The 21,033-nt window shown below is 32.5% G+C and overlaps 1 protein-coding gene across 6 annotated transcripts in view; it reads left to right on the top strand.

Moving 5' to 3' along the window:
- The window catches only part of LOC145297491 (uncharacterized), a 241,128-nt gene that overhangs the window by 172,603 nt on the left and 47,492 nt on the right, over positions 1 to 21,033 (top strand). For all 6 annotated transcript variants that reach the window (XM_080143383.1, XM_080143382.1, XM_080143387.1 and 3 more), the window contains exons 17-25: positions 1,609 to 1,716; positions 6,186 to 6,287; positions 8,284 to 8,445; positions 9,941 to 10,042; positions 10,172 to 10,320; positions 16,822 to 17,343; positions 17,482 to 17,596; positions 19,181 to 19,295; positions 20,282 to 20,357. In XM_080143383.1, coding sequence (XP_079999509.1) covers positions 1,609 to 1,716; positions 6,186 to 6,287; positions 8,284 to 8,445; positions 9,941 to 10,042; positions 10,172 to 10,320; positions 16,822 to 17,343; positions 17,482 to 17,596; positions 19,181 to 19,295; positions 20,282 to 20,357 — 1,451 coding nt within the window. The remainder of the gene's footprint in view (positions 1 to 1,608; positions 1,717 to 6,185; positions 6,288 to 8,283; positions 8,446 to 9,940; positions 10,043 to 10,171; positions 10,321 to 16,821; positions 17,344 to 17,481; positions 17,597 to 19,180; positions 19,296 to 20,281; positions 20,358 to 21,033) is intronic.

The raw sequence follows: 21,033 nt of genomic DNA, 5'->3' as shown, positions 1-21,033 counted from the left end.
TATTTTCTGAAGGGGAAAAATAGTCATTAGATCATGTAAGCGTTCATCTTGAGTGTTATTTTCATAATGTTGTAATCAATGTAACCTCCAATTATTTCTAGAAAAACATTGGGTACTTAAAGGAGAAGGGATCACGTGAAGGTTACCAATTTTCTTAACTTAAAGTGATTCTGTGGAATGAAATGGACTCGAACTCGCCACACCCAGGTTGTCAGTCCGTTTTGAACCCCCCATCACCTCCATGATGATGATGATGAAGAAGAAGAAGAATTTTTGCGATGATGACTTGTTATTCATATTATCTAGATTATTCGGACTACTGTTCTCATCTTGAGTGTAATTCTCACAGTAGGTGTATCTTGTCGAACTCAGGCATCTTTCTCTCAAACGCGGGGTATCCACACAGAGTTTTGAAGAGAACTCTTTAGTTAATCCATGGAGGTAGCATGTTCTCGTTCCATCAGCCATGATTGGGTAGAAATCCTAAGTAATTCACAATTGTATTTTGAGTATCACGCACACTGAGTATAGAATCTTCAACCCACAGAAGAGTAATACTGAATTTGACCAAGTGCTTTATCCGCTATGCAACTGGCTCTTATCAAGATGAGAACAATAGTCCAAAGAATTCAAATAATGAATCCTCATCTCAAAAATTTAGAAACATAATTAAAAAATAAAATGTTTTCATAAATATTCAAAGAATGATTACCAATTTTATATAATATAAAAAATTATGAAATTTAAATATTTTTATTTACTTATTATAATTTTATTGAAGTTATTCAGTTAAATATGAAAAAAAAAGCAGGAAACCGTTCAAACAATTCACAGAGAGGAATGGTGCCTTCTACGTCTCAGTGTAGTAGCTAATGAAAAGGGAACCTTTGAGTTGTCTTTGACTATTATCGCCTTATTTCTAAACAAATAATAGTCACTAAGGACGAAAATATTTAAAAGTGAATAGATTCAATTTTCTTTTTGTCATCATCAAATCCTTGGTTATATTAAATGCTATGTGTTAGGGATAAGCTGATACACTTATTTTCAGAATAATAGACTTACCTTGAGACAATAAATATACTTGCATTTAACATGTCATTCATTTGGCCAACGACTCCGATCACTAATAGATGCCAGTCGAGATTTTCATCCCAACTGAAAGAAAGAAACTGGGTCATGTCAGTGGCCTTTTATCTGACGGGTTGAGGAATTTGTTCTGGATAGTATTAGATCTACCATCCAAAGCCCTGCCTCAAATCTTTTGGATGAAGCAAGTTTAATGCTTACTGCCTGAGGCGCCTTGACCAAGGAACGCCGACGGGGCTGCCCAGGCAATTTTTAAAAGACCAGAGTGTCCCTTCTTTATTAGTGCTGGCTTGATTTTCTTCACCTTCAGACATTATGTCACATCTTCATGTGGTGGGAAGGAAGTAAATATCACTAGCAATTTGTGGCAGTTATGGCCACAGAATCATGATGTGTACTTCTGTAACTTCTGCTAATTCACTTTTATTAACTATACCATTATGTTCGTCTTGATTATTACCGGTTTGCAAGGCTACAACATTATTATTGCTTTTTTAAAATTTATTTTCATCATTTCAGATCTCATCCAGCCTGCAACTGGTAATATTGGAGGGCGTGGAATCCATCCATTAAAGCCCGCTCGTAAACTAGGTCAGATGCCCACCTCGGAGTCACCAATTTCTCGAGGTAAGATTTATTTTTTATTTTTTTATTTTTTTGAAAATCTATTTCAAAGAGTTTCTATTTACTTGCCTCCTTACAAGAGTAGAGTTAGACACAAGGTCGGCTTTTAATGTAGGGAAAATCCAGCTCCCAAAAAAAGGGGCACTCTGGATAAGAACAAAAAAAAAAAAAATTGTCCCAGTCATGAGATTCCTCCTCCACTGACCGAGGGCAGAAAAAGTGGAGTGTCGTATCAGAACAGATATCTATTCCAAAAAGTTTATCCACTGATAATTCTATTTCTTTTTTTCTTTCACGCACTTTAACAATAGAAACACAATCTTTATAAGAAGTATATCTTATCTTCTTGGCTGATTCCTCAGATCCGAGAATCAATGGGAAGGTTGTCCTTAGTGGCATGCCCTCTAGTGACTCTGCAGACGGGAAGGTGACACTTTCCTTCTTCTACACTTGTCCTCAGCGGCCTTTCTTCTGTTGATCTCGAAAAACTTCCAAGAATGAATGTATATATATATATATATATATATATATATATATATATATATATACTTGGAAGTTTTCAACTTTAAAACAATATTTTAAAAAATTCCCAAGTCCTACGTTGTAAAATTATTTTGCTAGTAAGTCAATGAATCTCTTGAAATCATTGTATTAGTTTGCTTTCGAGAATCTACACTAATATTATTTCAGGTATCATGTGTTGTTTTTTATTTTAATCCATTTTCACCCTAAACAAGGCATAGTGCATATTTGATGTAGGGGGCTACTATCAGGGACATAAGTTGCAGGGATACTACGCAGGGAGTTGAGCAGCAAGGTGTCTGTTCATATTACACTTGAACTTCTGCATGTCAGTACAGTTCGGAAAATAGAATCTCCTTCTGGGATTCTAAAGTCTAGCTGTTATGGGGAAGAAACTATTAGAGTAGAAGGCTTTCTTACATCTAGGGATTTCTACTGTGTAGGGGTGGGACTTTGCTGCTTGTCGTGTTTGTCAGGGGTATTTACATCAAGAGGGTACAAGGGCTAGTAGTTTGTCAAAGCATCCACCATTAAAATAGTTGTAAAACAGGCAGAGGGATGCAACTTTTTTTCAATGGGACGGAAGTTGAAGCTTAGATGACAGTTCAGGACCTATTAGGTTGACGATTCTCTTTTGAGCCCTGTCCAGAAGTGAGAGACTAGCAGTTCAAATATGACACCAATACTCCATACATGGGCGAATGGTGGCTTTGTAGAGATTTAGGATACTTTCAAAGTGTAAATAACTTTCTAGCACAGTATAGAGAGCTCACCTTCTTTGCAGCAGCCTTGGCAATGCTCCCGATGTATCTGTTCCAACTCATGTTCCCTGTGAACGTTAAGCCAAGAAGTTTGAAAGAAGTGCTTTCAGGTAAAGTATCTTTTGCAATAGCCATTTGTGGTTGAGAAGGTTTCTTGTAATTATTGAAGGAAACGAGCTTAGTCTTGACAGCATTGAATGTGACCATTCCATTTTTGTCCCCATTCCACTACAGATTGGAAGTCTTCATCTAATGTTTCTGCCATTGCCTTAGATATCTTCATTTGTTTTCTTGTCGTGCATGTTATAGAGCGTGGTATCATCGGCAAATATACCCATCTCAGAGACAATTTTATTAGGGAGGTCATTTATCAATTTTAGGAATAATAAGGTCCAAGTGTCGACCTCTGAGGTACACCCATATTTATATCATATTGTTTAGATGTACGACCGTCGAGGACAACCTGGATTCTTTTTTTATTTAAGAAGGATTTATTATGTTAAGTATTCATCCAGTGATATCGTATGATATGAGTTTCCTTGAGGAAACCATCATGCCAAACCCTGTCAAAAGACTTAGATATATCTATGGTTACTGCTCTCCCCTCCCCTGCTTTGTGCAATGTATTATATATACGTTCGGAGATTACAGTTAGGATATCTGCTGTGGAACGTGTTTGCCTAAATCCATATTGTTGGTTGGTCAAAGGTTTAGTAACTCTAAGGTGATGGACTAGAGCTTGATTAATTAAGGACTCAAATATTTTGGCGAAAAGAGGGAGGAGGCTAATAGGGCAATAATTTACCATAAAACACTGCTTTGTGGATTATATATATATATATATATATATATATATATATATATGAAAGAGAGGAGTTCAATTATAAATGGCTTTTCCTTAATACTATTTATGTATACACCATACACGATACTCTAGTATATTGAACCTAAAACATAATTAAGCACTCACTATTTAAAGTCAGATCTTATACATTATTAGGTTCCATCGTTCGAACACTCTGGATTGCCTAATATCTGCGCCCAAATTGAGTGTTTATTACCTATTAATTCCTTTCATTCTCGTGGCAATTGTTTGGTGGCCTATAGGTAGAGGCTTAGTAAATGGAGTCAAAGGTAGCTTTGTTGTCGAGTTCGAATCTCCTGACCGGCAGGAATTGTCATCCTACACTGATGACTGCAAAAGCATGAAACACTAGTGTCTATAGCGAGAAAAGAATAATTATATCCATATATATCTTCTTGGCTGATTCCTAGGATCTGAGGATCAATGGGAAGGTTGTCCTTGGCGGTATGCCCTCTGGTGACTGTGCAGACCAATCCTCGACACACACACTCCGTGACATGAGGATCCCTGGGAAGAAGGTCCCTGGGAAGATGACGCTTTCCTCCTACGTTTGTTCTCTGCAGCCTTTCTTCTGTTGATCTTGAAAGTCGCAGTGCCTTGCTTTGACAAAGCCCTCCAACTGTCCCTGTCTTTGGCCCTGCCTTCCCAGTCTTTCTGTGGGATGTCAACTGCGTGCAGTTGTCACTTTAACTGATCCTTATAGCGCTTAAATATCAGAAAATCTCTATGTGGTTTAATCTTTATCTTTCTTCTAAAATAAAAAAATATTTATTTTACTTTCTATATTTATTTTATTTTACTGTGTTTATTTATTTATTTTAAAAATAAATTAGCCTTTCTTTTGATTATTTTAATCATCATTGACCCCCCCCCAAGGAGACGAATAACACCGTCAAAATATGGATTGATCTGCGTAGGAATTTTGCAGATGTTTATATAATTTTACTTATAACAGCTCTATATATTTATTGAGCACTTTTGATATTGGCGTTTTAGTTCAATACATTTGAGTTTATTTAAAAATAAAAGAAATTAAAACATAAGTTAGGTGCAGAAAATAGAGAAAAGAATTGCTCTACACCAGATTTGAAGTTATATTAAACAATGCATTTTTACAAGGTAGTCACTACTTATCAAGACCCGGAAGCCACTCAGGGATAAGAGTTATTGTGTGCACAGTAATCAATGGGATAGTATCATAGTAATCGTTAGTATCGGAGATTTGATAAAGTGTCTTACTTAAGGGGGAGATTCATCAGGAATTTGTTTATGTTGGACTTGAAGACATCCAGGTTGTAGTCAGGTGGGAAACAGGCAAACGGAAGAGAGTTCCACAGGCATGCACTTCTAAGAAATACGCTTTGTTTATGGAATCTACGTTTTGATTTAGGCACAGCTAAAGAGTGGGGAAAATTTTTGACAGTGGTTTCAGCTAGACGGGTGTTTATCGTTAAAGATTGGCAAGGGGGGGGACCAGAGATTGGAGCTCAGACGAGCACTTGCCATGGAAGTAACGATAAAATAAAGACAGGCTCGCAATGTCTCTCTTGTCGGGAGAGAGGCTGCAGGGAAGGGAAAAGGGCATCCCCCACTGAGCCACAAAGCCTATTTTGTACTCTGTCAAGGCAGGATAGGCTGTTTTTAGCAGCTCCTTCCCATATGTGGAAGCGTTTTTAAAAAGGATCCGTGTGTGCACATAGAAGTGTCAATAATGTTTTTTATGTGTGTGATAAAATCCTAAACAGAACTTATCATTATAAATTATGGTATATATATTCTAAGCAACAGAGTGAATGACGTGGGCACGTAATTCATTCTTTTGTAAAATTACCATTTAATAAGGTGCCACTATATATATACATATATGATTCTGATTTTTACAAAAACTTTTGGCATCATATGTGCATACATAATTCTATTGCAGTTTCTGTAGAAATCCAGCGTCATCAAGCCTTGTCTTTCCAATTGAACCAGATTTTAAATATAAATTCTTTTATACAAAATCTAGAAAGGAATGAAAAATCAAATCATATTATACAGAGAGAATGACAGAAAAAAAGAAAAAGGAGATAGAATAAAAGAGAGAATAAAGAAAATAGGTCATGGAAGTCAGAGGGAGTGTGAAACATCTTCAAAAACTCAGCAAGATTTTTATATGTACGTCCAGGATGTTTATACGAGGTCTTTTTATTCTCTTCATTAGTAATTGCTATAGAAATAAGCTTTTCTTGTGAATAAACAGGACACAAGGAGACGCCCGCTGGGGTTTCAGCAAGATTTTATTTGTTGTAATTGTTTTCTTTTCTTTTTTTTTTATCCCACAGTTGATGCCTGGTCTTTTAATGAAGATTCCCAGAGTCTGGCATCACTTCGCAAGAAATCTCCCAAACTCTCAACGAAATTACAGAAAGGATTTTCTTGTACAGGTAAGGGGAGTATTCATACCTTTTTGTCTCTTTTAATCAAGAGCCACTTTTTATGCAACATCAAAACAAGCGTTATATTAGTTAATTCGAGGTATTTCTTGACCTCGTGTTACATGTTCTATCATGTAATGCGATTTTAAATAAAAAGGGGGGGGCACCATGTTGTCAATTATGGATAAACAAAATCAATAATTGCTGCATTTTTTATGATTACAAGTATTCGAATTATTATTCTTATCCTGACAGTTATTTTCATAAAGTTTCGGCCGATGTAACCTCCAACCTTCTTCAGGTGCATTTTCTTGGTGTCAAACTCTAGAATCTGCATGGAAATTCGATTGAAACTTTATTTAACCCATGAAGGTAGCATGTTATCTTTTTATCAGCCACCACCATGGCATAACGGATAAAGTACTTGGTAAAATACATTTTTTTTTTGGAGGTTGGAGGTTGGAGGTTCAATCTTCAGTGCGAGTGATATTAGAACTACAATTTTAAGTTACTTGGGACTTTTACCCGAATCATCGCTATCGAAATGAGAGCATGTTACCCCGGAAATCCGTGCAGAGTTCTGAGTCTGACAGAAAGTTCAGCAAGACACACATAAAAAAATTTGGAGGTTACCTCAATCAAAAGTTTGTGAAAATAAAACCCAAGATGAGAATAGTAGTCCGAATGATTTAAATAATACAAATTATTAATCTTCATCTAAAAACTTCCGAAACATAATTCCGTGTTTTGTAGGATCCATTATGTTCACGTATGCCTTGTGTTGTGTTGTTGCTCGGACCATATCACTTCTAGTCACCCGCAGATATAAAAGAAGTTGCACAGAGCATGGGTGAGAGTGCATATTCCATTAACATGGACCTGTACTCAATACTTACAATTTGTAAATACATCTTCTTATTCCACTACGTAATAATGTAGTTCCTATTTACTCGCCTTCCCACAAGGGCAGAGCTAGACGCACGGTCGGTTTTTTTATGTGGGGAAAATCCAGTTTCCCAAAAAAGGGCACTCTGGATTGGAAAAAAATTAAAAATTGTCTCAGTCACGAAGGATTTCTCCTCCACTGACCAAAGACAAAAAAAATGAAGTGTAGCATCAGAACAGATGCTACACTGTGATCTTAGCTCGAAGGTCAGACGTAATCTACATTTTCTCCGTCTTATCATTCTTTTTTTTGTGCAATATTAAATGTACACACATCAACTTCCCCTAGGTGGGGGATCTACATTCCCTACAAGCACATATTAATTTCCCAACAACTTTTGCTTTGAAGCTCATTAAATTTCATTAAAATTAGTTTGTGTGTAAAAAAAAAAAAAAAAGCATTAAAATTTTTTTGTTTTTCTTGAGTTAAATAAAAGTTCAAGATATTTAAATTAGGCTTCGAACAATAAAGATAAAACACTTACAATTCATAAATACATCTTTTGTTCGACTATTTAATAAAGTAGTTATCTACGTTTTTTCTGTCTTATCCATTGTTTGTGTTTGTGTGATATAACATTATAAAAAAATAATTGAAAAACGTAATTATAAAGAAAAAATTTTGAATAAAAGAAGAAAAACAAATCTAAAGAGGAAGTTATTTCCTTTAGTTGATTGTTCTTTTAAGGTGACTATCCGAAAATGTCTTTGTTTTTGCTTATAAAAAAGGGAGAAAATATAACTATTAAGCTTTTTTAAAAAATTCAAAGCAAAAAATGACAAATCTTACTAAACAAGTTCTTTTAAGATGACTATTAAAAAACTGTCGAAATGGATTAAGTATTTTTTAAAATAGATTATAATTAAGTATGTAGGTTTGTTGCAATTAACAGTATAAAAAATAACAAATAAAAATTGGCTAGTCAGAATCAAAGATCTTAATGACTGACGACTTGTATCTAAAAAACACATGATTCTTTTCTAAGAACAAACAAAAAAAAAACCTTTTCATGTTGTGTAATAACGTAGTTAACTGACCAAGTGAAATTGCTCATTACAGATAAAGTACGTAGTATAGCCTCGAGCCTGTTATCAACGTACCCTTCTCAAACTGAGGATCTATCAGAGTCCAGCAAATCCAAAAAGAAAAAAAGAAAATCCGAAGAGGGGATTTCTTTGAAGACGCCAGCGACACCAACTCTTGGAAACTACGAGACAAGAGGTAAGAATTATTGACCTCAAGTTATTACTTCCGTAGATTTTCTGCCTTTTCTTTCCTCTGGTTTAATAAGTTATTTATTTACTCATACTATTTTTTCAGCATCCTTTTTTTTACCTATAGCCGTCATTATGATATGTCAATTTGTTATATTTTTTTTAGTACCAGCCATGGAAAATAAGAAAAAATGTAAAAGAATCGTTTTAGGAATCAAAAAATCGTTAAAATTTTTTCCAGTATCCCAAAAAGTCACAACTGTTGTCACATGTGAGCAAGAGCTGCTAGAAGCACGTTATCCTGACTTGATCAAAGTTCAAAAACTGTTTCGAAATCTAGTAGGTGATGCCCTTTATTCTTCCCTGCAAGCTCGTTTCTACAGAAGAGACGTTGCGAGCCTGTCACTACTCTATCGTTATTTTCATGACAAGTGCTCGTCTGAGCTTTAATCTATGGCCTATCTTGCTAATATTTCACAAAAAAACACTTGTCTAGCTACAACTACTATCAACAATTTTCCTCACTCCCTATCTGTGCCTAACTCTTAATAAAACTCCATTAACAAAGCTTTTTGCTAGACCTGCTTGCTAGTTGAACTCTGTTTCATTGGTTTGCATTCAAGCTGGCTACAATATGGTTGTCTTCAAGTCCAATGTAAACAAATTTTTGTTGGACTGTCCCCTTAAATAATCAAATTATACAGATTTTCCACCTTTAACAATTACTACACTGTTGTCTAGGTTACCATCATACACTGACTAATCGTTATTCTCAAGTGGCCTTTAGGCTTTGATAAGCAATGTCTCCCTAGAAAAGAACTACCTGAAAAAAATAATTCACTTCCAAATCCTATCGAAGAAACGAAAACTACATTTAAATAACTTTCCATAACTGATCAAATCCTTATGTTTTAAATGTATTGTAAGACAAAAAAAAAATGATTCTTAGTGTTGATATGCCGTAGATTCACCTGAAAAAATATGTTTTCTTTCAATCGAGATGGGCACCATTAAAACAGTTTTCGACTAAGTTTTGAAAATTCAATTGGATTATATCTTTTCTATTTCCTTAGTTATTCATTAATTATCATGTTTTCTTGGGCATCTATTTTACATGTTGGCATGTGATGGACGGTTTTAGGAAATTGATTTCCAAGTTAGCATTTTGGAACCACCACCACCACCATCAGTATCATCTTTTTAACGTATATCTTATTTTAGTAGGAAGGTGTTTAAAAATGGGATTCCGAACTAACCCGTCTCTAGCCAGGTCTTTATTTAAATCTCTTTCTCTCAAATCTCTTCAAATTTCTCCCGTGTTTTGTTTGGTCTTCGTCTGCCAACTGATCCTAATCTTCAAATGTGTGACATTCCATCGCCCAAGAACTTTCGTCCATTTCTATTTTAATTTAACATTTCATGAAAGAATTGCATGAATTAAAACTTACGATCTCAGAAAATTAATAAAGATGTTAATACTGAGTTAATTTCTTTATTCTCAGATTCCGAGGGAGAAAGCAACGATATTTTGGGTCAAGGAAATAAAAAGCGAAAACCTGGACGGCCGAAACGATGCCATCAAAACAAGACATTTGGTGTGACAGGTATATTTTTTTATTTCTTTTGGGGGTGGGAGAGGATAAAATTAGAAAATTGTCACTACTGTTCGCTTTAGTATTTATGTCATAAAAAAGAACAATGTTCTAGGTAATTATTTCCTTTTTTTCTTGCAGAGACGATTGTAGCCCGAAAGACGAAGCACTTGACATTTGCCCAACTAAAAGCTGCCGACCAAAGACAGAGTCAAATGCAAAAAAATGCTCTCAACTACGGCAACAATCATTTACAAAAATCAAACACTTCCACTGACGATAAATTCAAAGTAAGTCAAAACATTTTTTTTTTACGTTTCTCCAGTTTTTGCGGATTGATTCTTCGTATTATTTGGATTTTGCAAGGACCCATTGCATACAGAATAAAGTGACACTTAAAAATATAATTACGAATTATTTAAAATTACTTAGAATGTCTATCCAGTTATGGCTGACGGAATGAGGACATGTTACCCCTGTGAATTAAATAAAGTTTATATATATATGTATATATATGTGTATATATTTATATGTGTATATATTTATGTATATATATATACACACACACACACATTCTATTATATATAAGTAGATACATTTATATATGTGTATGTATATGCATATGTGTAAATTATATATATATATATATATATATATCCAATGTATATATAAATGTAAAAGTATATATGTAATATATATACGTATACATATAATATATATGTATACATATATGTAATATATGAATGGATATATGTAATATGTACCTATTTACTATGCCTCCCCACGGGACAGAGTTAGACACCAGGGTCGTTTTTTAACGTGGAGAAAAGGTACAAAAATTAAAATTGTCTCGGTCGTGAAGGATTTCTCCTCCACCGAAAGAGAACAAGAAATGGAAGTGCAGCATCTGAAGAACAGATACTACACTTTGATCTTGACCAAAAAGGCCAAATTTGTATATATATGTAATATATGTATGTATATATATCTAATATATGTATGTATGTATATATATATGTAATATATGAATGCATATATATGTATGTATATATGTAATATATATGTATGTATATATGTAATATATACGTATGTATATATGTAATATATACGTATGTATATATGTAATATATACGTATGTATATATGTAATATATACGTATGTATATATGTAATATATACGTATGTATATATGTAATATATACGTATGTATATATGTAATATATACGTATGTATATATGTAATATATATGTATGTATATATCTAATATATATGTATGTATATATCTAATATATATGTATGTATATATCTAATATATATATATATGTATGTACATATGTAATATATATATGTATGTATATATCTAATATATATATGTATGTATATATCTAATATATATATATGTATGTATATATCTAATATATATATGTATGTATATATCTAATATATATATGTATGTATGTATATATCTAATATATATGTATGTATATATGTAATATATATATGTAATATATATGTATATATGTAATATGCATGTATGTATATATCTAATATATATGTATGTATATATGTAATATGTATGTATATATGTAATATATATGTATGTATATATGGAATATATATGTATGTATATATGGAATATATATGTATGTATATATGGAATATATATGTATGTATATATGGAATATATATGTATGTATATATGTAATATATATGTATGTATGAATATATGTAGTATGTATATATATGTATTCATATATGTAATATATATATGTATGTATATATGTAATATATATATATGTATGTATGAATATATGTAGTATGTATATATATGTATTCATATATGTAATATATATATGTATGTATATATGTAATATATATATATGTATGTATGTATATATGTAATATATATACGTATGTATATATGTAATATATGTATGTATGTATATATGTAATATATATACGTATGTATATATGTAATATATATATGTATGTATATATGTAATATATATACGTATGTATATATGTAATATATATTCGTATGTATGTATATATGTAATATATGTATGTATATATGTAATATATATATGTAATATATATGTATATATATTTGTAATGTGTATATATATAAGCTATATATATAAATGTATATATTTAATGTGCATATCTATCTATGTGTACATATATATATACACGTTATATACATTTATACGTATATATATATATATATATATATATATATATATATATGAATCTATGTAATAAATATATGAACTAATATGGATATATACCCACATATGTATGTATGCATATATAAATGTGAACTTGTATATTAGTGCATTTATATATGTATATATATATGATTGTCTTTTTGTGTACTTATCTGTGAGTGCTTATGTTAATATGCACACACACACACATATATATGTGCATGTTGGTTTGTATAAGCATGCACGCATGTGTGAATGTATTTGTGAGGGTGTTCGTCAATTCATGTAGGTATACAATACGGATACGACTATTCTAAATACATATTTATGCGTGTACGTACGCCGTTGTGTATTAGAGTCGCATACAAATTTGTGAATCTTTGCATACAGTTCTAATAAAATGAAAACGCCGTAGAAAGAGAATAAAACTTAAGATGGCCCCCTCCCCGGTTGCAAAGATAATACTTTTCATCACCCTACAACAATAGATGAGCTTAATTCACGCAGTTTATTAAGATTTTCTCTAAATTGGTGACATTGTCTAAAAATTATAAAAAAAAAAAAAACTAAAATAGGGAAGACAATGCGTAAAAAATTCTTTGTACGAAAAAAAAAAATGACAATGAGAAGAACAGATTTCTCAATTCTTGTTTTGTTTCCAAAAACAAAAGACAGTTTTGAATTTGTCAATTGTAAAGAATAGAAATATGGAACTTTTTTTCTTTTCTCTTCAATACTTTTAAACAATTGTGTTTGTTTGAAACGTTTTGTCTATCAAAACCGTCATGGCGTTCCTTTTTCAAAAAGTTTTGGATTCTTATTTTAATTGGTGCTTACATATTTTTGCAAGAAATAGTCTGTCAATCAGTCTGTTATGTTTTCTTTAGTCTGGCGCATTAAAGTTTGAAATAGCATTTTATTTGGACTTGTGTTTAAAATAGCATTTTCTTTCGTCTAACTATTTCAGTTGATATAGCAGTTTCGCTGGTCAGTCAGGTTTAAACTTAAAATAGTATTTTCTTTGGTCTGGCAACGCTTGTGTTTGAAATAATATTTTCGTTATTTTGTTGAAACGGCATTTTTTTAGTCTGTCACCCTTGTAAATTGCATTTTTTGGTCTCTCACACTTGTGATCTAAACAGCATTTTTGCTAGTCTGTTACATTTGTGCTTGAAATAGCATTTTTGCTAGTCTATCACATTTGTGACTGAAATAGCATTTTTGCTGGTCTGTCACATTTGTGATTGAAATAGCATTTTCGCTGATCTATCACACTTGTGGTTGAAATAATATTTTTGTCTGTCACACTCATGGTCAAAATAGCATTTTCGCTGATCTGTCACACTTGTGGTTGAAATAATATTTTTGTCTGTCACACTCATGGTCAAAATAGCATTTTCTCTGATCTGTCACACTTATGAGTATAATAACATTACTGTTGTCTGATCATGCTTAAGTTTAAAATAGCTTGGTTACTCGTCTGTCGTGCTTAATTAAAATAGAATTTTCTTTGGTCTGCCATGCTTATGTTTAAAATAACATTTCTGTTGGTCTGTTATTCTTAAGATTGAATTATCATTGTCATTGGTCTATCATAGTTGAAACAGCATTTTCACTGGTCTATCATAGTTGAAACAGCATTTTCACTGGTCTGCTATACTTAAGTTTGAAATATCATTTTCGTTGTCATCCTAAATATCGAAATAGTATTATCGATGGTCTGTCATAATCGAGACAGCAATTCCGTTAATCTGCTATGCTAAAAATTAAAATATCATTATCGCTGGTCTGTCGTACAATAGCATTGTCCAACTATGTTTAAATTTGAAATAACATTTTCGGTACTTTATCATCGTTGGAATAGCATAGTCATTTGTTTGTCATGCTTAAGTTTGAAATAGCACTTTAGCATTTTAGTTTGAAATTGCATGTTCGTTATCTGTTATGCTTAAGTCTGAAATAGCATTCCCATTGCTCGACGAATGGATGCATTTCGGGCATGGATCCAATCGTGTCATTCTCCTGCCTCATGTAAACGTCATCCGCCAAAGTGTTTGTTTATATGGTATGAGCGTTTTGTTTTTTGTGTCAGGTCGGATGGAGAGAAAGACAGAATAAAACAATAAGCATCCTTAAATTTCTTTTCTTTTTCTTTTTGCTCTTTTTGTTCTTTAGCTCTGTACCCCCCCCTCCCTCTTTAACAAAGTCCGCCAAACTTGTTTGGCAATTAATTTTGCATTGTTCGACGAAAAGTATTTGTAAGATTAATTGCTTCATTCAAATTATATTACAGATTAATTAGTTTCATTCAACGAGCTTTGTCTTGCGAACAGAATCTCAGAATTACAATATCTCTTTTGTTCAAGCAATACAAATAGATTTTTAAAAAAAAGAGGCTTTTATTGAATGGATCATCAATTCTTACGTTTCTTAAAGAATACTCAACGAATCATCATCTGAATACGAATGTATTTACTTATTATGCCTCCTTAGGCATCTCTTATTCGACTCAATAATCCAATTTCAACTTTTAATAAAATAAAGAAGAATCTAATATATTAAGTACTGTTGGGATGAGTAATCGGAAAATAATCGGAAGTTTGGGGGTATCGGAATTGGTATCGTAATCTGAAAAAATTGTGCCTATTTTTCGATGCCAAAAACGATTCCTTTTTAAATTTGATTTTGAGTAAAAGAAAACCTTCCATTGTTAGTAGTAATAATGTAATAATAAATATTTATTGATTTTAAACTACCAATAAAACTAAAATCGATAGATCACCCTCCCACAAGTGTGTGTGTGTGTTTTTTATTCGTTAGAGAAAACGTATGCACATTTTACATGTGTTTTTACAGTAATCTGGGGGGGGGGGAGAACAACTTTATAGTTAAATATTTAAAGATTCATAAAGAATAGGAATTGGAATCGGTAATTGTATCGGAATCGAGAAAAATATTGGAATCGTCCCATCACTAAAATAAAGTTAAGTTAGTTTATTTCTCGATTTTTAAAGAAATATTTGTTCACTTCTGTTGTCATTTAGCATGTTGTAAAAACAATAAAATGTATATCGATTTAATTCCTCCCAGAAAATACTTTGTCTGAGTGGGAATTATTTTCATATGAATGCCATCTTTAAATTTTTCAATAAAATAAAGATAAAAATAACGATAAAGTAAAGTGCTAACCAGATCATAACCGACTCAAAGTTTGCAGTAAATGCTGTCCGATCAGATTCGGTTCCTGATATTAAACTTCATCCATGATATAAATTTCGTCGGGAGTTTCAGTTTCATATATTTACTAATTTATTTATGAAATTGTTCGGTGAAAGTACAGAATATTTTACAAAGTTACTCTTCAAAATATTAAGAATAGCTTTCTAAATAATTACGCTATTATTTCAACACGGTCAGTCAGCTGCAGATTATTTAGGAAGCCATCATTAACGTGGGGAGGTGGGAGGCTTTGTTAATTATTCTGTATTTTCGTCTAAAAATTTAATAAAAACATTATTAAACAAAAATTATTATGAAATTTGGAAAACTGCAAGAGTAAACAACCCAAAAGATTAAATCTTTAATACCAGGAACCAAATCTGACCGGAAATCGTTTACTGCAAAGTTTGAGTTGGACGTTCTTCTGGTTTGCCAATAAAGTTAGTTTCTTTCCTGATTTTATCCAATGATAGTTTTCTTCTCGAAAAAAATATTTGATTCTGGTTTGCTACTTTATTTGTGGGATCGTTGTAGCATGTTATTTAGAATAATAAAATAGAATTCGATTGAACTTCCCCCAGAAAATACTTTAATCAAGTTGGAAATATTTTCATACAGATTTCATCTTTAAAAAACAAAAGGTGAAGCAACTCTGTATTCGACAATAAATTACTTCATTTTGTTTTGAAAAAAAATAGAGAGAAAGAAAAATGCATAGTTAAAAAAAAAATTGCAAATAAATTTAAGCTTTAGTGAAATATATATTTTGATTTTAACCTTCGTAGAGGAGCATAAGTGCTTAACAACTATTTTCTGTTAATTATTATTAATTATTCAGTACGGGAGTAGTGTATTCTGCTAGCTTATATATATATATATATATATATATATATATATATATATATATATATATATATATATATATATAATTATTTTTTTACTATAATAATTAAATACCTACAGACACTAGTGTTTCATCCTTTCGGGATTCTTCAGTGCAGGGTGTCACAATTACTACCAGTCGAACGATTCGAACCCCGTGACACGAGACATCTCTGGCTCGATTAGCGGGGGCCGTATCCATTCGGCTACCATTAATCGTGTGAAATAGCGTTGAATTTTAAACATTTTAATTTAAATGTTCATTACGTCAGACAGACAGTGATCAAATCGTTATACGACGATCTACGCATAAGAGCTAAATTGACCGACTTTTTATTCAACAGAAAGTGCTCAACGATAAGAAACGTATTTCTTAAAGGGGCTGTCATAATTATTTATATATATATACATACACTTAAAATACCTATTCGTTATTTTTTATATTTTATAAAAGTATTTTTAACATGGATTTTATTTTTTTCAGTTTAACAATGACACTCGCCTGAAACCACTGTACTTGGAGGATGATTGGAGTATTCGTCGCAGTGAACGGATCTTTCTTAATGATTCCAGTCCACAACCATCACCAAATACTATCCGTGGGCCTTCACAAAATTCTGGTCAGCAAGGCTCTTTGGCAACCACAGGATCAAGCGGCAGCAGCCTCAGCAAGGCTAGCGGCAGAATCAGTCGTGTAACGAGTGGTGGAAATATCCCCAGCAGTGCATCCGGAACACCAACCATGTTGGGGTCTTCTGTAAGCACGTCATCAAACTCTGGAACTCTCATGGCTTCTGAACCGCAGAAACCCGGCCGAACTCGAAAAGTGTCGCAGAAAACTAGAGAGACAAAAGCTTCTAAAAAGACCCTGACTCCTCATATTTCTCACTCAATGGGGTCTAGTACTACAACAAACACGACAACGACAAGTTCCGGTTCTGCTAATTCTTCAAATGCCACTGGAAATACATCTGTGGATTACCATTCCTGTCACACGAATTCTTCAGTAAGTTCTCTTCTTTTTTTTTTTTTTTTTTTTTTTTAGAAATGTTTGCTACATTTATTTTATTCTTTCACAAGAAAAAAAAAATGAATCAATTAGCCATGAAAATAGTAATAATCAAATTCTTCATTACAATTTCAGAAGAGTTCATTAAAAAAGGAAATCAACGAGAACGAAGGTGAAGGCAGCGACTTCAGTGGCAGCGACGGCGATAATATTCCGTTGAGTGCACTCCGAGAGAAAGCACCAACTCCTGGTATGTAAACTTTTGAATTCTTCATACATCTGAATCGCTCCTTTATGGCATATTGAAAACATCTTGTCTTAGAAACATCTTGTAGATGTGTAAGAATTATTTACTCCTGTGTTGAAATAGTATCCAGTAGTTATCTGCCCCTGAGACAAAAAGTACCGGGGAGTTATCTGTCCATGGTACAAGAAGTATTGGTGAGTTATCTGCCACTTAGGACTATAAAAGGACAGATGGGAGCAGCCATTTGTTTTTTGATTGGAACTCGGCAATTAATTGTAGAACAATGTATTTTGTATTTTACAGTCTCAAAAATGTCTCACCAACCTCCATTTTTTACGAAGGGACATATTTTCTTTTAAAACAGTCTTATTTTTAAAAAATTCTACTCAACTTTTCTTGGAATTCTTTCCAACGAACATAGGCAAATACATATGCTTTTGGAAAACTGTCAAACTAATTTAGACATTTTTGAAATTCTTACATTTGAAGAAGTCTTAAAAGGCGTTTTATAAAGTTATAACATCTTACCATATTAATATTGTGATTGTATTTTTTTAATGAAAATTGCTCCAGACAATGTATGAAGCCACTTGATATAAGGAGCAAATTAGAAATGAAATATGATTATCGCAAAAACAGGAGATGCCTATTGGCCTTAATCTTAGAAAAACAAAAACAAAGCTATAGGTAGGAGATAAACAAGAGTTACAGCATTCCTTGCAACACTTGAAAAAAATACTGGAATAAGAAGTTGTATTACAATAGGGTGTCAAAACAATGCATTGAGAGAGACCATTGGACCAACGAATAAAACCAGCTGAAACAAAGGAAGCAGGGAATAAATCAACGCATGTAAAATAGAAAGTATCTACTTCGTTATGGTTGTCGTGTCTGAAACTAGAAATTGCAAACTGGTGTTAATCCCCATCCCAAAAGAAATACTTAATTATTTTAGGCCGCATAGCTTTTGGTGGAATTGTTATTTTTATCGTTTTTAAAACAGTTTTAATTTATTATTGGATAATAATTGTTTGTTAATTAATAAACTATCCAAAAAATATTTTCTAAATAAAAAAACTTTTTTCAATTATATATAAAAAAAAATTCAATTATAAAATAACATTGATTTATTGGCTAAAAATATTTGCATAATTAAAAATAATTTAATAATTTCCAATAAAAAAACAGGTTCATATTATAATCCAATAAATTGTTTTTGACAGTTCCTCAAGTGGTCTCATGCTTTATCTCAAGCGATTTCCATTAAAAAAAATATTAATTACAAAAAATCCAAACAAAAAATATAGCCTTAATATAAGTAGGGATGGGGGGGGGGAGGTTAACGCAATTTCCGATTTTAAATACGGCGGCCATGATGAAGTAGATATTTTCTATTTTACATGAAATAAATTTCCTTTTAGTCTATTCCCGCCATCCCCATTGTTAAGGATTTTGGTGGAAGAATACTTTTCTTTGTAAAGACCATGTTCGATAGTTTAAAATTTTAACATTTCCATTATTTCCTTTCTTCAAAGTGTTCGACTTTATCCTTCGCCTGTATTAATTACTTGTTCTCTAATTTTACAGAGCCTCGCTGTTGTACAATCGATAAAGAGGACCTCAGCGACGGACTGAGGGTCTTACTTTTCAGAGACGGATTGTTTTATGAGGGTGAGGTGAAAGCTATCCGACCACCAGATGTGTGAGTTTCAAGTTTGTTTTCATTTTTCAAACATTTTTTTTTTCTTTTTCTTCTTCGTTAAACGTAAATATGAATAACCTATAACACATGATCACATTTTCAATATTGCGAAAAATATCGCTCTACGTAAAAGAATTGGTTGATATCACTTACCGGCACCCTCGGAAGAGCTGGAACTAATCTCTCTCTCTCTCTCTCTCTCTCTCTCTCTCTCTCTCTCTCTCTCTATATATATATATATATATATATATATATATATATATATATAAGCGAAAGTGTCTGTGTGTGTGTCTGTGTACATTTCCCTACGCAATAACTCTGTCAATTTTAAGCCTACAGATTCGAAATTTGATATACAGGGTACTGAGATTTGGGAAAATCGATGTGATTGGTCTTCGGACAGAAATTTGGCGATTAAGGGGTCAAAGTTCAGCGATTGGACCTTTGAGATCTCTACCAAACTCCTCCTACAATTTTGGGTCTAAACACGTGAAATTTTAGATATAGGTTCCTTGGACATGGATCTAACTTAATAACTTTATTTGAGCCCTTAACAATAAATTTTAAGGGTCATAATAGGGGTCAAAGTTAAAAAAATTTACCGTTCTTTTTGTTTTTGTTTTTTGCTCAGCAACGCCGGGCACCCATGCTAGTAAAAACTATTTGTGAGAGTGCAGACTCTTTATGTTGATAGGTGTTACGTTCGCTTCGTTTTGATTGACCGAGCTGATTATAAAAAGTCTGGTTGGGCAGACAGGCAGACGTTTTTATTATATTTATTTATTTTTATCAGTCCAGTATTGTATGGCAAGATAACTTGTGACCATATTAAATTTACCCGACCGACGTGGTGTTTATTTCTTACCTACGCCATAGGACGCAACAACCATTGTTGCAAACGTTTGTTAAATAACCTTTTAGCGGAAAATACCAAAACACAACAAGAAAATAAAGGAGAATTGTAACATGTTTTCTTTCTTTTTCAGCTATGGCGTTGTTATCGACAATGAACGAGGACACCGGCCTCACATCTATTCTCAAGAAGAGATTCTCAAAGATGCCGTAAGTCTCATATTCTTCATCCCTTTCCTCAGCTTCTTTTTTTTTTGAAGAAATATCATAACTCTAACTCTAATAACAAAAATTGGTCAATGTGCACTGATTGTCTAACCTCCAAAGGGTGTTTATTCTGAAAGTCGTTCTTAATATAGGGAGGTTGGGGATGTTTATTCCGAAAGGCATTTTCTTATTTTCAACCTCCCCGTAATCAACATCTTAAAGCTAAGTCTTCGGGTGGTCCCTCAGTGTATTTTCACCAAAAAATTAAATTAAACTTGAGTCAATGCTATACCTAGAAATAGGATTTCTAACCTGCGGAAATTTTGTGCTGTAAAAAAAAATCTTCAAATGAATAAATATGTTTGTTTAATTTTGAGTGTAAAACATGAAAATAAAAATGCTTTTGGAATCAGAAATGAAGCTTAAATTTTTCCGATTCTGATATCCTCAAAAGCTTTGATTTTCCTGATTCCAATTAATGCTGCCAACATTAAAAAGTGTATATATATATATATATATATATATATATATATATATATATATATATATATGATGATTGCAACGTCTTGTCAGACGAGTGCCACTCCCTCAGACACTTAAAGTCCATGAGCCCAAAAATGACTTCCATCGCCACAGGACTATTTTTATAGACAAGTCCCTGAGGGAGTATCTATACACA

This window comes from Euprymna scolopes, chromosome 18, assembly GCF_053919585.1.
Source record: "Euprymna scolopes isolate OS-2025 chromosome 18, ASM5391958v1, whole genome shotgun sequence".
NCBI lineage: Eukaryota > Metazoa > Mollusca > Cephalopoda > Sepiida > Sepiolidae > Euprymna > Euprymna scolopes.
The sequence above is the reverse complement of the archived record's forward strand: the minus strand, read 5'-3'. Positions and strand labels throughout refer to the sequence as shown.